Source organism: Gracilinanus agilis, chromosome 3, assembly GCF_016433145.1.
Source record: "Gracilinanus agilis isolate LMUSP501 chromosome 3, AgileGrace, whole genome shotgun sequence".
NCBI classification, from domain to species: domain Eukaryota; kingdom Metazoa; phylum Chordata; class Mammalia; order Didelphimorphia; family Didelphidae; genus Gracilinanus; species Gracilinanus agilis.
Genome location: NC_058132.1, coordinates 592,873,054 through 592,896,300, shown reverse-complemented (window position 1 = coordinate 592,896,300; position 23,247 = coordinate 592,873,054). Strand labels below are relative to the sequence as shown.

Genomic DNA, 23,247 nt, shown 5'->3' with positions numbered 1-23,247 from the left:
TAATAATATTAATAGGACAGTCATTTTTATACTGTCACATAAGGGGAAAATATGGAAAAGGTGAAAAAATAGGATAGAAAAGCCAAATTTTAATTTTTATTATTATTTATTTTAGTATCAGAGTATGGAGCTTTGGCCTTTACAGTAGTCATTTAAACTCTAATAATAAGAAGCAGGAAAGCAAGATGTCCAAGAAAGATAAGAACTCTAATAACATATGAAGAAGTTTTTGACTACGAGAAACTAAGGAGAGATACAAATTTGAAAAACAAAAATCCAGAGTAACAATTAAACATATGAAGAGATAGAAGAATATATTCAGAATAGGTCAATCAAGTTTCTATGTGTTATTATGTACAAAATTAAGTTATTTATAACCTGGAAAGGACCTTGGAGGTCATCTAGTCCAATGGCCTCATTTTACAGATGAGGAGACTGAGGCACCTTGGAGGTCACCTAGTCCAATGGCCTCATTTTACAGATGAGGAGACTGAGGCTTCTAAAGGTTAGCTGTGTCACTGAGTCATTCAGTTGGATGTGGCAAACCAAATGTGGACTCTGTAACTCCAAAATCTAGCAATTTTTCTATTGTACTATTACTTTACCAAAGTTAACATATCAAAATTTAGCTTCATTTCTAGGCCATGACACCTATATGACCAAAGGGTGCTAAATTTATTGGGGGTGGGGAGTAAAAATATACCAAGAAGCACAAACTCAGGAGAGTTAAGCTGTGTGTTTTCTTTCTTCACAACATGATGAACATGTGTTGTATCAGTATTGTATAATAATGTGTGTATAACTTATATCATATTATCTGCCATCTTGGGGAACTGGTGGGGAGGAGGGGGGAGAAGGGAAGAGAACAGGGACTTGTATTAATGGAAATTTTGAACCTTGGACTTCATTCCCCATAAGTCCCTGAGTTTTCCCAAAATTCCCTTTAATCTCTCCTGCGCCTCCACATTTGTGTGGTCACGTTATTGTTTTATAGTTGGCTGTAATTCCTTCCTCTTTCTCTCTTTTGTTCCTAGGAGCGAGCTGGTTAGTAACTTTTAGTTAGTCTCTTTTGTTAGTTTATTATTAATAAAACATTCATAAATATAATATTTAGTATTTTGCATATTAATTATAATCTTTACAGACTGAAAAATGTCAGAAAACCATTACTAAGGGGGAAGCTATTGGGTTCAGTGGATAGAGAGCCAGGGTTCTCTACATATAGAATGAATTAAAAACTGACTTCAGATATTTCCTAGCTATGTGACCTTGGACAAGTCACTTAATACTCATTGCCTAGCCCAGGGATGGCAAATCTATGGCATAGGTGCCACAGAGAGCATGCAGAGTGCTCTCTGTGGGCACTCAGCCGCCCCATCCCCCAAGTTCATTGCTAGAAAGGCAGAGAGACTTGGGTGGAGCTGATCCCCTCCCCCTCTTCACTGTACCTGACATTTTTTCACATCACCTGCCTCTCTGCCTTGCAGTCTAATGAGAGCGCTTCCTTCCTCCCTTGTGAGGGGTAAGAGGTGGTGTGGTGCACTGGGGCCTGGTACATGATCTCCAAAAGGTTTGTTATCACTGGCCTAGCCCTTACCATTCTTTTGCCTTAGAACCAATATATAATATTGATTCAAAGATTGAAGGTAAAGAGTTAAAAAAAAAAAAGAAAGAAAACAATTATTGAAAACTGAACTGGCAGTAATCTGGGGGAAAAAAAAACAAAAAAGAAGGCAATTTGGAAAATAAGGAAAAAATAAAAAGTTTTTATTTTCCATGTAAGAATAATTCTAGTAAGCTTATATATTTGTGCATAAAACAATGCTTTCTAATGCCTCTGTTGGTTTTCTAAACTCTACAAGTCAAGAAAGGAATAGAAACCTAATGAGATAATAAACTGTTGATTAAAAATGGAGGACCATAAATGTATCTGTCTATATAAAAATGTCTTTTGGTGAGTTATCATTTGCTGGAGTTTTGAAAGACTTAATGTAAAAGGGGGAAAAGTGTCTCTTGTAGCTGGTGGAAAGGCTCATTCAGGTGTTGTATTGTGAACATGAAAGCTCCTTCCTTTCAGTTTCCTAGTTAGCAGGTCTATTTCTATAATTATTAATGGCACAGAGAAAGGTCCTTGACAGTTTTATGTGTCAATATAGGAAAGAATAGACTTGGTAAAGCAGTTTAGATTAACCAAGATGCTAAATATATATCAGTTCTGAATAATCAAACAAATGGAGGAAGGAGGCATGATAGTTCCAAATAATAGCTATTTCTAAAAAGATCTTATTTGGCTTTGGAGTATAGTCATAGAAACAGACTCAATATGAAGCATACATCTTCAAATATAGTCATCTCTAATTCTACTCAGCTTTGCTCTGAATGGCAGTCTAGCATCCGGCCAACGACATAGGATTGGATTGCTGTGGATAAGCCACAAATTCAATAATCAGAAAGCTCACCAGAGAAAATTCCAGGAAGATTCATTTTTAGCAATGACTTAAGCCAAAATTTCCTTGATGGACTATTAAATAGAGAGGAAATAGTGAAATAAAGCTGTGGCCATTAACAACTGGCCAATGATTAATCTTTCTTTTGTCTTTTTTCCTTTGGTGATTTGGTAATAACAGAGAAAAGAGTGGGATGCTCCTTCTGCTAGAGCTGTTATGCCTATGTGAACTGGAGTACCCAAAGGCTATCCAGGAAGATGCTTATCAATAATACTGCAGAAGTAGCAAGCAAGGGGCAAGTTTGAGCATGTTATGATGGTTGGAAGACTTTTGTTACCACCACTGAAATGAATCAACAAGGGGGTAAGCTAGGTGTACCAAGATAGACAGAGCAACAGGCCTAGAGTTGAGGGGACCTGGGATCAAATCAAATTCCTAGCAGTGTGACACTGGACAAGTCACTTAACCCCAATTACCTAGCCCTTACTGCTCTTCTGCCTTGGAACCAATACTTACTATTAATTCTAAAACTGAAGGTAAAGGAGAAAGAAAGGAAGAAAGAAAGGAAGAAAGAAAGGAAGAAAGAAAGAAAGAAAGAAAGAAAGAAAGAAAGAAAGAAAGAAAGAAAGAAAGAAAGAAAGAAAGAAAGAAAGAAAGAAAGAAAGAAAGAAAGAAAGAAAGAAAAAGAGAGAGAGAGAGAGAGAGAGAGAGAGAGAGAGAGAGAGAGAGGGAGGGAGGGAGGAAGGAAGGAAGGAAGAAAGAATTGATGAGTAGTGAGGGAATTTCCATAAAAAATAAATGAAAAATGTTTTGAGTTTCAATTGTCTTAATGATTTGTATTAATTTTGAAGCTGGAAAGCATTTCTTACAAATACCAAAGACTATAACAGCAAAAAGACAATGACGCCATCATTCTGTTAACTGTGTGATTCCTTTAGACTGCTCTGGGTTTAGGCTTTTACAACAAACATTCCAAACTGATTTCTTCTTTAAGGTCTTGTTCACTGATGAAGATCTACATAACTTTGGGAGGCTTTTAATTTCTGAGAAAAGGCTGTCTATCCCTAATAATGGAAGTTCTGACATATGTCACTTAAGTAAAATACAAATTGAAAATATTATATGAGAATACATAAAAAAATCTCACATAAAAGGGTCTATTTTTTAAAAAAGTCTGACACTGCTCTCAGTGGCAGTTAAAAAAAAAGGCTATAGTGATATTGCCATGGAAACCAACAGAGCTGGGTATTTTTCAAGAGAGCTGCAGAGAGAGGGAAACAGGGAAAGAGACAGGTGTATGTGTGCGCATGTGAGTGTTTGAAGGGGGAAGGGAGATTAGAATGAGGGTGGTTAGAAGACAGAGAAAAAGAGAAATTAAAAGAAAGGGGAAAGAGCATTTTACTTTATTACTCACATTGTATGAAGACACCTGTTCGGCCAATCTCTTGTCCCTTCCTGATAATATACGTTCCTCATCACTCTTACCCGTTAGCTTCTTTGCTTCCTGGGCTTCCTGGTGAATAAAAAATAGATGGAGTATTATGAAATCATAAAAGAAAAAACAAACATCAATACAAAATTACAACAAGATACTGAATTAAAGCCTGCGTCATGGAATTCCTTCTCATTAGTCATGCTGATGATTCTGTTACATAGAAAGCAGATGGGCAAAGTTAGGATCTCAAGTTCTTGGTATTAATATAATGGGACTGAATGACTGATGAAACAAGAGAGATGAGTTTTTGTTTTTAAATTCAGTATTTTGTTTGTAAGGCCTTTGTAATTTTACTAGCATGATTAAATTATCTTTTAGAATATGGTAACATGATACACATTATCTGTGAGTATAATCTTAGCCTCCTTATCTAGAAAATGAGGGAATTATTACACTGAATCATTCCCAAGCTCCCTTCTTCTCTAAATTTCTGATTCTAAGAAGAGGCAAATTAGAGACACCTATCATCTTGTGTGTTTTTTTCTGTAGTTGAGATTAGGTACTTAAACTGGATATTTGTTCTGTTATATATCTTGGTTACTGAATAAATGAATAAAAAAGCACTTACTAGGTACTTATTCTGTGCAAAACACTATGTAAGTGCTGGGGATACAAAAAGGAAAAGAAGGTGAGTTCCAGGGACAGCTAAGTAGCACAATAATCAGAGCATCAAGCCCTGGGTTCAAATCTGTCCTTCAACACTGACAGCCAGCAAGTCACTTAAACCTGCCCCACCCCCACCCCCACCCCCAATGTCTAGCACTAACACTCTTCTGCCTTAGAACCAATACTTAGTATTGACTCTAAGATAGAAGATAAGAGTTAAAAAAAATGTCTCAGCTCATATTACAAAGGAAGAGATGACTGAGAGGTTTCATTTGCAAGCCAGATGGAAAGGCCTGGGGGCCCTTCACAATTTTTAGGGCTGGAAAGGCATCTAGCTGCCAGTCCTTTCTCTATAAGGGTAGGTGGTTAATGGCTACAGGAGATGGACCAGAAGCAGTGCATGAAGTTAATAAATTATTAACATTTATTTCAAGATGTCCCGATTTTCCCCAATTTTTGAAGATGGGTAATAGCACAAAATATTTTTATAGAAAAAAATTATGCCAGATCATCCTGAGAATACCTAAGATTGAAATTGGAAGGATGACAAACAAAAAAATGATAAAGACACGTCAAGATTTCTTTAAATAAACTATTTTCTCCATCAATGACAGTGGAGCCACCCATATATTGGACTCCATTTTAATCATGACTATTTCAAAGGGAGGAGGTAGACACAGAAATGAGGAAAGCAAAGACAGAAAGAGCAGCTGGGCCAGAACAAGAATACATGGAGGAGGTCTGTGCTGGATGGAGGCAACACAATTTTGAAGGTGTTGAGCATTTTATATAAAAGATAAAGAGGATTTCAAATATTTCGGGGGAAAAATCATTTATGCTTGTATAACACAGAAAAGGCAACATAAATACCACTACTTATATGTTTACTTATTCATTTCTACAAAACCTTTATAAGAATAATCGACATATATACCAAAGACAACTTGATTGAAAGTATGAAAGGGAGAGAGGCAGATTTTTACAAACAGTATTGGACAGAAGGCCACATCTTTATGATCACACATTCACTGAAAGATACTTATTTTCTGTGCTAACAGTCAACAGTGTTGACTTAAAAAGTTCTTGATTTGGTAGAACAAAACATCACCACCTAAAAGCCTCTCCTCTAGTAAGGTTTCTTTCATATATATATATGTTAAAGATCATATAAGACTCCTCAAAAGATTACTCTGTCAAATAAGTAAAAACTGGGAATATAAAATAGGGATATGTATCCTCGCCAAAGGTGTTGCCTTTCTTATGGAGAGTTCACCAAAGAGTCCAAATTGAAGGAGGAGTCCCTCTAGATGAAGAAGTCCTTCTGAAGTTTTTGTTTGTAGGTGACTCTATGTTGGTTGCATTAAGTGCCAGTGTCGGGGTTTGAGGTGAATTTCTGGGATTCAGGATGGGTACCCTTTGCAAGAATGCAAGACTCCATAACAGCTTAGAAATAAAGAGAAATTTATTAATTTGATATTCATGTTGAATTTGGCTGGGAAGATAGCATATATGGAAAGTTACCTCGTAGAGGGGAGGTGTTCTGCATCTTTTATACTCTATTTACAGTAGGTGGTATGTGACTGGAGGAGAGTATGAATTCACACTGTCAACTTGGAAAAACATAGAACTACTAAAGTAGTCAGAAAAACCAAGTCTTTAGTCAGGTAAGAGAAAGGTCCAATATAATCAGTTGCTATCACAAAGTCAAGTGCCAAAGTTAGAGAGTCAAAACCCTGGGGCTCTAGGGACAGTATCCCTGGGAGAAGGCACCACAGGAGATGATTCTCCAAAGAACAATAGAAGCCAGCTATGTTTTATTTTATACCTGTTGGGGAACTCAGGCCATCAAACTTATACTGACAGATTGTAAGCAGGCTTGGGAAAGAAGCTGTAAGCCAGAGACTGGAGTATCAGGGAATGGTCTACTTACAGTGGGTACTAAAAGGATGGTTCCTGCATAGGAACCTTGGTCTTCTTGGGAATGAATCTCTGATACCATGGGGAAAATTTCTAAGACTAAAAGAGTACTAAACATTTGATTAGGTCTACTTGCCCCACCCCTAAGCTGGGATTATCAAGTACTTTAAGGTCTATTGTTCAGTTTGAAATGGTGAGCCTGAGACTTCCTTGATGTGAGTTCTCAGGTAACAGGGGCAAAATTGGAGTCTTCAGATTTCAAGCTGCCAAGGCAAAAGTGGGGAGTTGATCACCAGTGTCTTATGTCTTGGAGACATAGGGGGTGACCCTCATAGTTTAGGGGACAAGTAGATGTGTTAGATGGAAGTGTATCTCTGTGTCCATCTCAAAATCTAGGGGAGAATCCAAAGGGGATAATTCTCTCAAGTGTCTTTCCCTTTGATGTTTAGGGTTAGTATTAACAAGAATGCAAGGAAGCAAAGGAATTTTCCAGCTTACAGTGTGACCTGAAGCACTTCTACAATTTGGGCGTGCAAGGTCCCATGCCACCAGCATATTATAGAACCTCCTAAATGAGATCCATTGTCACTCAAGAGTTCAGCCTAACCCTCTACAAAGGAAAAGAAAAAATGGTAGAAAAAATGGATATTGTCCTAACTATGATATGCAACTCAAAGGCAAGAGGGTTGCCCCATCACAATAAATCTTGGACAGACACAGTGAATAGAGAGCTGAGAACTGAATAGAAGAAAGAATGGGCTGAACTGTATTTGGGTAATTGTGTAGTACTTTTAATGATTTGTCATTGTATTATACAATTAAATTATACTATACAAAGTACTGAAATGACAGTACTTTTAATGAGCTTCTTCCTGAAGCAAAAGGCCATATTTTTAATACCAATATTCTTTTAGTATGAATAATGGAATAACATCGTCTCTGAAGAATAAACATCATGAGTCACCCAAAAGACCATGGAGAAGTGCATGGTGCATTTGAATATACTATGGCATGCTACCTAAGAAAAACTGTTCATAAGAAGCAGTATAGAAGAAATGAAAGAGATGTGCACTGATCCTGTAGCAAGTTGGAGAGATAAATGATGGAAAATTCTTAAGTGATAATCTCAATGAATTTAGAAGAGGGGCCTGAGCTCATCCAATGGACTGCTGTGGCAGATTTATGGGAGAACATAGACAAGAGCAGTATAGGATGAAAAGACATGGATGGATGAGTTGTCATTGGCACTGTTGGTAGGGAGTACCTATACTGATGGTCAAAGATTTCTTGAATAACTGACACACAGAGAAAACCCCCCCACCTCAGGATATCCATGAATTATTGAGTATTTTTATAGAGGGGATGAGAGCTTGAGAGCTGCCTCTGGATCCAGAAAAATCTAAATTAAAGTCCTGCTTCTGAAATATATTGGCTATGTTACCAAACCTTTCAAAGCCTGAGTGAATTCAAATTCACATAATCCCTGAGGGGCAGAGTCCCATATTGAGTTAGAAAACTTCAAATTAATATTACTTTTGTTGTGCAGTATTGATTGATAGTCACCTGAATGAATGTCACACATTATTATCAGTTCTGTTCACAGATTGGCCCTAGACCAACAAGAAGCTAGCTCTCTATCTCTGCTCATGAGACTGAGGCCACAGGTAACATCAAGCACCTCTTTAAATACCTAATTCCTCAAGCAAGGGTTTTGAAGATACCATTTTTCCCTACTTAGATTTATCTAGTCCTATTTCCTACCTCTCTCAATGGCTTCTTCTGTCTTCCTTTACAGTCCAAAGGCTTAAGGGGGGCATCTCATCTTTTTCTTTCTATAACCTTTTCCCTAAAAACTAACTCAGGCTCCATGGCTTCTGTGCAGGTCACTCATCAATCTCTTTCTCCTAGACACTCTCAAAACACTCAACCCTCCATCTCCACCTGCCATGAGGCCTCTCTCCTTAGCTGTTCCATAAGCCCTTCAACTCAGTTCTCTTAAAGATTATCCTTCCCTAAACACTAATATTCCTCCTTCTCACTTCACTATTTTGGTCAACCAATTCAAGAAACATTTATTAAGTGCCTATGCTTCACACTAAGGATGAAAAAAAAAATCTAAGTCAAACATTTTCTGTCCTCCAGAAGCTCACATTCCTATGAAATCACAGGTCCAGACCTGTATGCATAAAAACATATGAAAACTGTAAGAGGACAAAAAAGATTCCCCAAAATACTCTAGGAAAGCTGAGAAAACACTATGACCTGTGGAAGGCTGCAGAGAGAAAGGAAGAAAGGGTGTTCTAGACGGCTTGGGGAACAATTAAGAATTTGGTTAAAACACAAGAGTAATGTCAAACAAAGCTGAAAAGGTAATTGCAGTAAGACCACAGAGGACCTTAAATATTGGGTAAAGGAGTTTGCATCTGCTCACAGAAGCAGTAGGGAGATAATGGACGCTTTTCAGCTGGGGAATGACCTGGTCAGACCCATAGCTGGGGAAGATCACTACAGGTTACTAGATATTCATACAAATTAATACTATACTGTAATTGGTCTTTTTCTCTGACAGCTCGTGAGTAAAATTTGTCCTTATATCTTATTATACAGAAAATATAAATGTCCAGGAGTAAATGAAATTGTGCTTACTTTAGCTTTCCTTTCTCTGTCAGCTGGAGTATCTGTCCAAACAGATCGATCGCCAGATTTGTCATCAGCTCTTCTCTTGAAAGTTCTTGGCCCAAGTCCAAAACCTTTCAGTTCTGGAGGAAGCTCAGTCATCCACGACTCTCTTGTAACTGGTCTGGACCTATCCTTCATTAGATATTTAATTAAAATTAAAAAAAATTTGAGGATATGCATAACATTTTATATCAATCACTATACTTCTCAACTGAGGCTTTTGACAAGGTTGCTGTCAGTTAATATTCAATCAGCAAAAGTATAACTGGAATTTACTAAATTTACAACCATTACTTAGGCATCAAAGAAATATTTAAAACACTTACATCATCTCCTTTAGTGAGCTTTTCTTTCATTCTTTGAGCTCTCTGTTCAAATTCTTTAGTTACGCTATAGTCGACTGGTCCTTTTGCAGGCATTGGTCCAACGATGTCCTCATCATCTTCACTACTCTCAGTTCCCTTTTAAAACAAAACATAACTATTACATTAAACAAAGGAATCAGAGAGACCAATAGAATTAAAAAGAAATGAAATTCCCAGCTGCGTGACCCTGGGCAAGTCACTTGACCCCCATTGCCTACCCTTACCAATCTTCCACCTATAAGTCAATATACAGAAGTCAAGGGTTTAAAAAAATTAAAAAAAAAAAAAGAAATAAAATTCCTAAAAAATTAGTTTTACTTATAGAGACTGCCTAGCATCATAAGAATCACTGAAAAATATTTATCAATCATATAACTGTGATGTTGAGCTAAAAGCCATAGAATAAGATCACACCTTTTAGAATGAGATATGTATGTAAAGTGTTATATAAGAAGTAATAATACTTATCCTAATTATTAGCATGTAAAAGGTTTTTAGCTATATTCTACACTGCCCAGGTTCTGGGAAGCAGCATTATTTTTTTTATGGGTTAATAGCAAAATTCAGTATAGTTAGTGAAAATGAGAGATAGGTACCAGAGTTAATGGAAACTACAGACCTCAAAGTTAATGCAGTTTTCCAAAACTTCAAAAGAGTGTAGTGCATGTCCTAATAGAGTCTATGTATTTTTATAACTGAACCCAATTTGCCTTCAAAGAACGAGTTTTGGAGAGAGTCCTCACAAGTATGAAGGGTCACTTATAATGAATGTGGGATTGTCAAAAGAGCATTAAAGGGGGGCAGCTGGGTAGCTCAGTGGATCGAGAACCAGACTTAGAGATGGGAGGTCCTAGGTTCAAATCTGGCCTCAGACACGTCCCAGCTGTGTGACCCTGGGCAAGTCACTTGACCCCCATTGCCTACCCTTACCACTCTTCTGCCTTGGAGTCAATACATAGTATTGACTCCAAGATGGAAGGTAAGGGTTAAAAAAAAAAAAAGAGCATTAGATTAGGAACAAAGAAAAATCCCAGATAAGTCTTCTAAATCTGCACCCAAGTAACCTACTGGGTCATTACACTCATCTGTAAAATGAGAGAGTTGAACAAGCTGGCACCGAGATGCTGCTGTTTTGAGTTCTGTATACAAAATAAAGTGACACTGCTTCTCTCTTCTTTTAACTGCCTTAAGGTAGCAAGTAGTATTCAAAGAGATGATTGCTTAGTCTCTGAGTTTTCACTCAGTGTACTGGTAGTTAGGATTTTAGTGGAGGTGGTTCCTTAGCGTCTACTCATTCTGCCGTTTCCCTAGAAAGCCCCTGCTAACATTCTTGTACAAATAGCCTATAACTGTATTTTTCATCTTCTTATTATCCACTCTACTCTGAATTTGGCTTTGGTCTTCTATAGTCTACTGAAAACTGCACTCTTTTTTGTTAACAATGACCAACAGCCTCTACTCAGTCCTCATTCTCCTTGATATCTCTATGGTAACTAACTAACTTTCTTGGCTTTCATGATGCTAGAATATAGTTAGGTACGGGGCATATAGGGAATAGTTGATAAAGTCTTGGCTATAGTTAGAAGACTTTGGCTTTAATTTTGAAGGCTGTTAACAGACATGTGATCTTGTGCAAGTTATGTTGTGCCACTGATATATCTCTTCATTTCTAAAACAAAGGAAATGGACTACATTATCTCTAAGATCCATTTTAGCTATAACGATTTAGAGTTCTAGTATTTCAGTTCTTCTAGCATTGGACTATATTCTTTTTTTTTTTAAACCCTTAACTTTTGTGTATTGGCTCATAGGTGGAAGAGTGGTAAGGGTGGGCAATGGGTGTCAAGTGACTTGCCCAGGGTCACACAGCTGGGAAGTGTCTGAGGTCAGATTTGAACCTAGGACCACCCGTCTCTAGGCCTGGCTCTCAATCCACTGAGCTACCCAGCTGCCCCCCATTGGACTATATTCTGCCACTTTCACTAGCTTTTCTTCTTCTTCTTTTCCCCTTAAATATGAGCAGTCTCCAAGTTTTGTTTTTGGGCTCCAACTTTTCTCAACGTTCTCTTTCTTGGGATTTAATCCATCCTTATTTGTAAAATGAGTCGGGGAAAGAAGTGGCAAACTATTCTAGTGTTTCTGCCAAGAAAATTCCAAATGGGGTCTGGAAGAGTTGGTCACAACTGAAAATGACTGAACAACCACCATCATTTCTCTGTGTATGACTACCAATCTATATATTTATGTCCTTGACATCTCACTTCATTTCTGAAAGTCTCTGAAATCCTAATGTATCTAAAATTCAGCTCCCAATTTTTTCCTCTGAAAATAGTTTCTAAACTTTACTTTCTATTCTTCTTAGTAGGACAATAACACTCCCTACTGCTAATCTTCAGTTATCTTCAAAGAATTCTAAAAATGAAAATAAACAATGCAATATTGTATTACATTGTACCAAGTATCAGAGTAATTTTGTAGACATCTCTATCTTCCATTTAAAAATTATTTGCTTCTTTTTTACTTATACATAAATGTCCAGGCTTGTGTGAAAAAGACACTCTCCAATTCATGACCCCAAGTAAGGATTAAATAACAAGAGGCATTTATTAGACCATTTGGGATGCAATTTCTGACATGATCTTCCAGACCATGTATTCTTTATTCCTCCTCTTCCTTCCCCTAAAAAAATCAATCATGAAACATTTATTAAGAACCTACTATATACCATCCCCTGCTAAGTGACGTGAATCAAAACCAAAACCAAACAGCTTTCACCTACAAGGAACTTACACTCTATTGGGGAAGACAGTATCTACCTGGCAGTTTTTTAAGGGGGTGTACAATAGCAGTGGGATGAGAGGATCAGGAAAGATTTCAGTTAGAAGGTGGCAGTTCTGAAGGTGGAAGGATGAATATTCTAGAGAGGGGGATCATCAGTGGCATCAAGGTGCACAACTGGGAGACAGAATGTCATAAATGAGGAATAGCAAGATGGCCAGTCTGTGTGAATCACTTCATGTGGGAAAGGGAATCATGAATAATATGACTGAAAAGATAAGCTGAGGATTGGTTGTAAAAGACTTTTAAAAAAATGAGAGGAATTTATACCTGATTTTAGAGGCAATAGGAAGCTACTGGAATTAAGTAAGTAGGGGAGTGACAGTCCCATTGGTGCCTTAATAAAATTAGTTATTAGTTGTGAGGAGGACAGACTGGAGAGGAAGCAAACATCAGGCAGGCAAACCAATTAGGAGGCTACTACAATAGTCCAGGTGAGAAATGAGGGATGTAAAGTGTTGATGGAGAAAAGGGAACAGATGCAAAAAATACCTTCTGGAGGCAGGAATGCTAACATCAGGCAAATGATTAGGTGAAGAAGAATGAGTAGTCAAGGAAAATAACAAGATTATAAGTCTAAGTGCCTGGAAGAATTAAAAAAAAAAAAAAAAGACAAATTTGGAAGAAGGGTGAGGTTTTTGGGAAAGATGAATTAAATTCTGGACATGTAGAGTTGGAGACAACAAAATAGACACCCTGTCTGGAATATCCAACAGGCAGGAGAAGCAGATATGGAAACACAGGAAAGAGGCTAGAAATGGGTATAGAGAATTGGCAGTCGTCTGCATAGAGATAATTAAACCCATAGGAGCTGACTGAATTCACCAAGGTATAAAGTACAGAGAAAGAGAACAGAACAAGGTCCAGGACAGAGCCTTTGGGAACACCTGCAGTTAGGGGGGAATGAAATGCAGAGAGAGGAGAGCCTCTTGGAGAAAATAATCAATAATATCAAATGCTAGAGAGAAATGAAGAAGGCAAAGGGCTGAGAAAGCCATCTGATCTGGCAAGAACAATGTCAGCTGAGGGATAAGGTCAGAAGACAGACTTCCAAGAACTAAAAAGTGAGTAAAAGGAAAGCAAAGGGAGGAGAAACAAAGGATGGTAGATTAAGGGAATGGCAGGGTCTACTGACTTTTTTTCAGGATCAGGGATTTTAGTGTTTTTGATTCCTGAAGTAGATCCCATGTGAATGATGTGAGACTAGGGCATGAGAGTTGAGGACACAGAGGAATTGGGATGTTAAAGAGTGTTTAGGAGAACATTAACATGTATCTTGGAGATCTCCTGCATAAGGATGGGAGCTGAGGTGGAGTAGACACTTATTAGGAGTCAGGTACAAAACTCCTTGAGAAAGGAATGATTTGGAGAGGTGAAAGAGAACCGCTACTAATATCTAGATGGAGTGTTAAATTTTAATAGAAAATTATAATCACATTTAGTAGAAAGGTCACTGCATTGGGAGTTAGAAGACTTAAACTTTAGTCCATGCTCTGCCATTAAGGTTACACTGGATATGTATTATAACCCTGGATAAGCTACTTAAACCATAGCAGATTCAGTTTCCTTATCTGTAAAATGAAAGTTGGACCAGAGGTGTCAAACATGTGGCCTATAATACTCCTGAACCAGATTAATATGTAGTTTCTGGTCCTATCTTTTCCAAAATGTATACACACAGGAATATTTGCCTTATGGGAAACATACACACACTAATAACCACTGAAGACATTTGTCACTTAGAGACAAAAGAGCAGACCCATGGAGCAATGAGGTGATTTTTCACCTAACCTGTGATTCTGAAGAAGGCTGCTCAAGAACAATTTAAAAAACATATTTGGTGGACAGTAGCCACCACCTTAAATTTTCTTTTTAAACTAAACTGATCAACATACATAACATCATCTAGTAAGTTCTAAACCCAGGAATATGTTTTAGGGATATGCAACCATGAAGGTGTTGAATTAAAATGTTTTAGTTGCCAAAAATTCCCTTAAGGACAGAAAATCTATACTGTTCCTTTCCAAGGTTTATAAATGCTACTCACTCTCCTTCCTGCTAGATTAAGAATATATAAACACCATCTTTGCAGCAATACATTCAATTACTTTCCCATGTCAAAGAAAAAGGTCATGGAAAAAGCTGACTTCTTTCAAATGATAGGCAGGCCCAGTGCTTTATGTACTTAGTTCAAATATCGGTTTGGCTGACAACAATGTGGAGAAGGGAGAGCCAAATACAAGGAAAGTCTATGTATTGCTAAATTAAACAAGCATTTCAGAAGAGCCATATTCAGTGAAATTCATTAAAGGTCACAAAAGCAACTAATTGACAAAAAACCCTGCAATTTTATGGGGCATATTTTCCAGAATTATTTTGAGAACAAAGTGATGCTGACTACTCAAAATTCCATCTTAAGGCAGGATTCTGCACCTACAGGGAAAAAAAAAATACTTTCACATTTGGGGGGGGTGTGTGTGAAATGCAAACAGGTTCATAATGTGGCCTGCAACTATGTCTTTTAACTATTTTATGTCTCCCCCACAGCATGGACTACAGTCAGTCATACAAAATAAAGATGACTATTGACTGATTCTATTAAAAATAAAATTACTTTAAAATTCCTGTAGCAAAATTGTTTCCCAATAGGAACCATTTCCTTTCAATTTGCTCTATAGTCCTTGATGAATAATAGCTGGAGGCATTTTCTTTTATATAACTTATTGACAACCTGATTTTCATAGTGCTCACAATCATGCACAGAGGAGATACTAAATAAATATTTGAATGAACCAAGAATTTTTCATTAAGAAGATAACTGATCATTCTTTACTAATTAGCAATACTGCCACCAAGTACAATAAGATGTCACAGCATCATTCTTTGTGGAAACCCTGACACAACATAACGTAGGAGTTGGAAAAATGAATCTATTGTCAAAAATCACCCACCAAAGAAAGCCTATGATGATTATCGCAGCCTCATTATTTTTTCTAAATCCCAGTGTAGGCAATGGACTTTCTTGTTAAACTTTCACAACACTGGTAAAATTGATATATTATATTTAGAGTAGGAGTTTGTATTTGGTTGTGATTGTAAATCATTACAAAATAACTGACACTAATGCTTTCCCTTTCACCTCTTCCTCCAATAAAAAAAAAAAAATAGCAGCAGCTAGTAGAAATATTTATAAACATTGAAATGTAATCCTCCAAAAAGCAGAGAGCAAGAAAAGAGGAGAGAAAAATCAGACACTAGAAAAACTACAATCTAGTTTTGGAAAGGTATATTAGATCTTTTTGTTATGATATTTAAAAAAAAAGAAAGTACAGTCACTCTTCTATGTTGTATATATTAGAATGGTCACACTATCTCACGTTATGTTTAAAGGGCCGGGGTATAGAAGTGCTGGGGACATGGTGAATTTAAATAGTAAGTAAATGATGCATCAAAAATTAAATTGACCAATTATGTGCCTAGCACTGGCCAGAATTTGGTGATTTCCAGTGCAGTTTGGCCATTTAGCCAAGAACTGACCAAGTAACATTGCTCAATATGAGAAAACAGATACTACTACAAGAGCTCCCCTATGTAGTTCCTTAAAGATATTATTAAATGGAAGAAATGACATTGAGAACTAAGAGGAATAGGGACATGCTTTTACATTTATTTGCCTGGCTAAGCATGACCCTCTTTCCACTATCTAAATGGGTATCATTAAGGGCTGGTAACCACAATGAAAACAGAAAGGACTTGTTTTACCTCTTTGGGGCCATCTCCAGACCATGATGTTGGTGCTCAGGCCAGCACGCTCAGCTTCTTCTGTCAAGAATCAACTCTGGCTCCAGGGACACCAGTTTTCACTGTATCTTCCTCAGGAACCTGTTCCCCACACTGCTTCCCAGAAGTTCCCATGTGATGCTACTTTGCTATGTACCCATCCTTATACTTTTCCCCAACTCTGTGGTGTTTTCTACATACAGAGGAGACTTCTCTCTATCTTACTTGCATTTGTACAATCCACAAAAAATATTTAATAAATGCACTCTCTCCCATCTCTTCCTTCTAGTTTTGATGTTACTACACATTTGGGGCATCCTCACTCATCAGTATCCATGTTCCAGATTATAAAACTTGAGAGGAATAACTAAGTATCAGCCAAGAGTCTAGCAAATTGTCTCCTCTCTAGGAACTTACTTCCTATCTTGGGATGAGGGCCAGTTTCTTGTTGCAATCAGGGTTAACCACTCTGACATTGTTTATAGGCAACTTTTACCCATCCTTGGCTGGCCATTCAGAACTTAGTTACTGATGGACAAGTTTAGGTATTCATGAAAATGAATACCTTGTTATTTCTAACAATTATCTAGTTTCCTGGTGTCAAATTCAAATAGAAATGAATCTCAGAGGGTACATACTTAAAAACCCACAAATTAACATTACCTATGCTGTATTATTTTTAAATTGATTTTTGTTGATCATTTCCCAATTACATTTTCATCTGGTTCAGATAGCAACAGGAATTTTGTGGCCATGAATTTGGCACCTCTTACCTAGTTCAAGGACTCTAACTCTTGTATAGTACAAGTCTATACTTTTCACATCTTTTCAATTCTCTAGCTCAATTTTAAGGCCTTTAAGGGCAAAGATAATTCCTTAGTTTAAGTTTTTTTTCTTTGCTTTTATTTGATATAGGACTTCAGCCTATATTTAAAGATAGGGAAAGAAATTTTACAGTCTCCTTTGTAACCCATTTTTAGTATTTAACAATCTAGTCAGAAATTCTATCTTATCTTTAACTTAAATCCTTCCTGGTTAAATATACAGTAGATCTAGTAGGGTTTGTTCTATTCTTAGTGGAAATGGAAAATTGTTGAGCATCATCTTTTGTATTACAGTTCTTTACTTATTTAAAAACTAAGCATAAAATAAACATTTGGGGACTCAAAAATGGCCTAGACCTGGGCCCTGACCTAAACCTGATTAAAGGCTTAGCAGGAAAAGTAAAATGTGGGCAGACTGAAGGAAAATATAATGTGAAGTTTTAGTAGAAGGGACAAAAAGTGTTCTATTCATCTTAATGTTTAAAATTCAAATTTTCCGAACCTCTGAGTTGAAAGATGATGACACGAGTAGTCCTGGATCATTTCTGTTTTCTCCAGTCTTCTGTGCTCGATTATTAAAACCAGGTGGTAATGCAGGACCTATAATTGGCCTAAAAATAGAAGTCAAGTTTATGGTTGTTTATACAATCATCATAAAAGCATACAAAACTAGGCTAATCAAAAATCAGATACACTGAAAAAAATTCAAATTAGTCCAGTATTACTCTGCAAAGGAACTCTAATGTTTTTCTACCAGAAATCAGAAAGAAAACCATTTCATTTTAGTTTTCCATTAGACAACAATCAGATCTTCTTTCAATGATTCTCAACCTTTGAGGGCACTGATGTGTCAACTTTTCTAAGAGCTGTATAATACATTTGTATTTTGAACATTAACAAAGTTGGAAAATCTTCACAATGAATTATCTTTTAGTGATGCTTATTCTCACATGATCAAGGATGAGATGGATAATCCTAATAGTGTGCTCATACCTATAACTTAAAAAATTTAAAGAGAAAGGCCTTCAGTAAGTTGAATAGATCCTTTATGGAGGATTTAGTGGGGAACATGGAACAGAACTTCAAAGCTTGCACTGCTCAATAGTTGCCAGGCATTCCCATACTGAGGAGAATTCTGAGCCATTAGCTTAGTGGAGAATACTATATATTGAATCTGGAGAAATCTGTTCTACTATGTGCCTAGGAATACCTTAGCCCTCAATTTTGGCAGTAACTTTCCAAAGAATAAAAATTTAAAAAATTAAAAATTAAAAAAAAATTAGTTAAGGGCCTACTAAGTGCAAATAACTATGCTAAGTGCTCTGCTCCCCTTGTAATGGTGGTGCAAGAAGTGGTTTAGAAGCAGGGCTACTGATCTAGGGGCATGGCTATTTCTCCATCATAGGTTTAGATTATCTCCACCAGAGATTAAGGGGGAGAAGGTGATTGTGTGATACTAATACTGAAATCTATCTTAAGAGTCATTAAAGTTAGAAGCAGCTACTTAAGGACAAATTTGGCTCTTGCAAGGATCAGAGATTTAATTTCTACCAAGCAGATCTAACAGGAGATGGCAATAGGTGAACAGGTACCACAATAATAAGTGACTTTCACAATGGTAGCTAAATTAGCTTTTTCAAAAGGCATAGAAACAAACAACTGGGTTGGGTGGAAACCACAATGGTGCTCTCTGAGACAACTGCTGCTGGAGCCTAGCACAGATTCTAGCTTGGTTCTACTTTAAGTCTTTTGACCTTCAAATAGGAAGGAGAAATTACAGGAAGATAAGAAAGGAAACTTCATACCACTTTGCTGGCTTTTCACATATTCTTCACATTTTCCTCCAAATCTCATACTGCCGACCTATCTATGTCAAGCACTATTTTCCCGACATCTTACTGTCCTCAATGAGGCAGTATAGTGTAGTAGAAAGAGCCCTGGCCAAAGAATCTGAAGCCTAGAAGCCTACTTCCAGAACTGCCATTCCTTGGCCTCTGACAAAAAGTAAATGATCAATTACTTTACCAACCTGAGCCTTGGTTTCCAAAACTGCCAAAAAAAAAAAAATGATCTTAGTATCTGTCCTACATGACTCACAGTTATATTAAGAATCAAATAAGATAATATGTGAGAAAACTGTAAGATGCAAACTGTAAGATGATATATACATATAAGGTATTACCTTGAAGGAAGCCAGAGAAGGCAGGAGGCAAAGGTGAGGGAAAGGGCAGGTGGGGAGGCCACAAGCATTTATTAAGAGATTATTACGCAGTAGGCATTGTGCTAAGTGCTGGGTATACAAAGACAAAAAAAAAAACAAAAAAAAAAAGACAGTCCCTGCCCTCAAAGAGTTTACATTTTAGCAGGAGAAAATGACACAGTAAAAAGGAGCTGAAAAGTTGGAGGGGAAGAGAAGATGGGGGCACTGTAGTGAAGCCCAGGGAAACACACCACAGGAAGCACAGCTAGAGGCCCATCCCTTGAGAAGGAACTCACCAATGGAGAAGGAGGGGAGCAGGGGAAGGGATTTCTCAGGACAAGAAGACTCCTATGCTAGAAGGAAGTTCCAAGGTGAGAAGGTGGGTAGGTAGGAGTGGTGAAGTCCCAAGAGTCAGAAGCACAGCTGAGAGAGGGATGAAGCATGGCCAGCCTGGGACTAGCCCCTAGAAGGAACTCCCTAATGGGAGAAGGGGGCCATGGAGGTAGAGAACATTCCAGACATAAGGGACAGCCAGTAAAGAGACACAAACCAGGAGACAGAATGTTGTGTGTGAGGAATAGCAAGAAAGCTAGTCTCACTGAATCATAAAGTAAAGGAAGAAAATAAAGTGTTAGAATGAATTAAGACCAAAATGGGCCACGTGTAAAGGGCTTTTACTGACAGACCACTCATTCTCTATTTGTACCTCCTTTCCTGGGGTCCCAATCTTGCTCTGACAGAAAAGGGCAGTAGAGAGACAATGGGGAGCTCCCCCCAGATCCTCTACTGCTTAAAGAGGACACCCCAGGATTCTCCTTATTATTTCCCACCCAGCAACTCCTCTGGATTTCGTCCTTTCCAGACACTTATCCTCAAGATGAAATCTCCTTGGAGATTCACACATCTTCAAATCATTCCCCATCCCCACTACATGACCTCATCAGGCCCTCTTGTGCCTTTATGTGTATTCTTTATGCTTAGCAAAACATAGCAGGAACTAAATATTTCTTTATATGATCCTAGAGATAAAGAGAGAACCACTGGAGTTTACTAAGTTGGGGGTAGAGGAAGAAGGGAGGGAATGACATGGCTAGACATATGCTTTAGGAAACCACTTTGGCAGCTCAGTGGAGGAAGGCCAGAAGTAGGAAGAGACTTGAGGCAGAGAGCTCAGCCAGAAGACTATCATCCATGCACAAGGTAATAGGGGCTCATGCTGTAACCATGGCTGTGTGAGAAGAGAGAAAGAACCATACCAAGTATATATGGTGAAGGTATGAACAATATGACTTTGCATGAGATTAGATGAGTGGGGTGAATGTAAGTGATGAGTTAAGGATGGCATCTAGACTCTGAGCTTGGGCAACTGGGAGTATGGTTCTGCCACTGGCAGTAAGGGGGAAGCTTAGAGGAGAGGAGGGTGTGGAGGGCAAAGGCTTAGTTCTGTTTTGAGAATGCTGAGTTTGAAATGCCTATGGGAGGTCACATTAGAAATGCCCAATAGGCTACTGGTGATACCTTAGAAGTCAGGAGAGAAGTTGGATAAATAGATATGAGAGTCATCTGTGCAGAGATGTCAACATGAAATGATGAGATCACCAACCAAGATAATGTGGAGGGAGAATGGAAGAGAGCCCAGAATGGACCTTTAGGTGATACCCATAGCTAATTGTCTTGACCTGGATGAAAACAGAACAAAAGAGACTGAGGAGTGGTCAAAGGAACAGAACCAAGCCATGAAGACAGTAAGTAGGAGAAGAGGGTGTAACATAGGGCCAAAGGCCGCTATGGGTCAAGCATGATGAGGTTTAAGAACTGGCCATTAGGAAATAACTGGTCACTCTGGAGAAGACAGTTATATTTCAAAAACGAAGTAGAAAGTCATAGTGTAAAGGGTTTAGAAAAGAGTAAGAAGGGGCAGCTTAAGTAGCACAGTGGACAGAACCTCACGCCTGGAGTATAAATCAGATTTCCTAGCCCTGGGACCCTGGGCAAGTCACTTAACCTCACTTGCCTAGACCTTGATATTTTTTCTGTCTTAGAACTGATACTAAGGGTTTTAAAATTAAAAAAACAAACAAAAAAAAAACAGAGAGAGAGAGAGAGAGGGAGGGAGGAGAGGAAATGGAGGCATAGCCATCTCGAGGAGTTTTGCCACAAAAGGGAGATACTATATTAGAATAAAAAGTCTTTAGGAAATTAAGAGGCTAGAGACTAAATTCAGGAAACTCCCTTCACCATTTCAACTTTTAGTCTCAGAGTAGCCTGGAGCATTGAAGAGTTAAGTGGCCTTCCTAGTGACACAGTCAAGTATGTGTCAAAAGTTAGACTTTAATGCAAGTTTGTTGGTTCTTTAGCGTAAAGAACTAGGACATATGATATATGCCCTGTAAGAATTGTACTCGAAAAGAAGCAACCTGCATTATTATTTCATGCCAGTTACCTCTGTGGAGAATCATCCTGCTTTTTAAATCCTGGAGGAAGAGCTGGTCCAAAAAAGCCGCCATCATCATCGTCATTGTCATCATCTTCATCATCATCACCATCACCATCATCTTGATTTCGTCTCTGTTTTCTGAAAAGGAAGTAATTTCACTTCATTTATACATGAGAGAGAAACACAACCACAAAATTATTTCAGGAAAATTTGTCATGAAAACTCTCATATTTTATGGAAAATCATATACTCAACTGATTAAGACAAAATACCAGGCTAAAAAAATAGACGCCACCAAAGAAAATGTAGTAATTTTACACAGCACATTAATTTTTAATGTAACTTTTTTTCTGAAGTCTTTTCCTTGCCTAAACATCAGTAAGAAATTTGATTCTTCTCCAAAATAGCAATAGATCAACTACATCTGAAATGTTTTTTTATGAAGATGTTTTAAGTCCATGAGTGGGGCTCACTTAAGCAAAAAAAAGTTATTGATTCTACTCTTAAAGAGTAGAGGGGCAGCTAGGTGGCACAGTAGATAGAATGCCAGCACTGGAATTGGGAGGACCTGGATTCAAATCTGGCCTCAGGCAATTCATCAGGGTTTTGCCCCACTTGTGAGCCTGGCACCTCTTCCTTACCCTGTTCATCTTAGTATACATTGTCCTTGACATCATCAGGTTTAGAAAGTAGGGTTCAGGCTCCCCTGCTCCTCCCTTGCCTATCAAGTGACTTCTTCTACCAATGAGAAGTATTTCCTGCTTACTCCAACCAATCCACATCTCTCTATTTTTATCACTGTCTTGGATTATTTCTGTGCTTGTATATGAGTTGTGATATTCTTGGGGTATAAAAGAAGTCCTCTCACAAGGCTTGGGTCTTTTGGTCTTGACCAGAAGTCTGGCTTTATTGTGAGACCAGCCTCTCCCAACAAACCTCTTTCTTCTTGTCTTAGAGACTTTGATTCTCTTATTTGTATTCCTGTGCTTAGAAATTACACAACAAGAATGACAGAGAGGGAGGAACCAGAGATAGGAGACTCAAAGGATAGTGATGCTTTCTATAGAAATAAGAATGTTTGGAAGAGATAGTTTTGGAGAAAAGATAAAGAGTTCAGTTTTAGACAGTCTGAGTTTAAGATACAAATGGTAACATGGAACTGATGCTCAATGTAGAAGCTCAGATATCATTATATATCTATATCTATATCTATTTTAGGCATATTCATGTTAATCTGCATAAAAATGATAATTAAACCTATGGAAGCTGGTAAGATTTCCAAAAAAGAGAATGGAGAGGAAGAAAACCTAGGACAGAGTTTTGGGAAATACCTAAAATTATAGGGTGTGATATGGATGATAAGCCAGCAAAGAAAATGGAGAACCAGGAAAAGAGGGGTATCCTAAGAGCCCTGAGAAGAGAGTATCCAGGAGGAAAGGATAGCCAACAGCAACAAATACAGGAAATGGGAAGTATAAGGGGCCAAAAAATGACTATCAGACATGTTAATTAAGGGATTGCTGATAATTTTGAAGAAAGCTGTGTGTTACTGCTGAAAGTCAGACTGCAACGGGTTAAGGAGTAAGAGGAGAGGAAGTGAAAGCAGGAGAAAGAGAGAGAGAGAGAGAGAGAGAGAGAGAGAGAGAGAGAGAGAGAGAG

At 37.8% G+C, this 23,247-nt stretch overlaps 1 protein-coding gene across 4 annotated transcripts in view; it reads right to left on the bottom strand.

Annotated features, from left to right (window-relative positions):
- GPALPP1 (GPALPP motifs containing 1) overlaps window positions 1–23,247 on the bottom strand; it is a 36,843-nt gene that overhangs the window by 5,443 nt on the left and 8,153 nt on the right. For 2 of the 4 annotated variants that reach the window (XM_044667436.1, XR_006505757.1), the window contains exons 3-7: window positions 21,595–21,726; window positions 17,454–17,562; window positions 9,471–9,605; window positions 9,112–9,276; window positions 3,862–3,960 (exon numbers count right to left, since the gene is read on the bottom strand). In XM_044667436.1, the coding sequence (XP_044523371.1) occupies window positions 3,862–3,960; window positions 9,112–9,276; window positions 9,471–9,605; window positions 17,454–17,562; window positions 21,595–21,726 (640 nt within the window). The remainder of the gene's footprint in view (window positions 1–3,861; window positions 3,961–9,111; window positions 9,277–9,470; window positions 9,606–17,453; window positions 17,563–21,594; window positions 21,727–23,247) is intronic. The other 2 variants (XM_044667437.1, XM_044667438.1) reach the window with 1 other exon arrangement.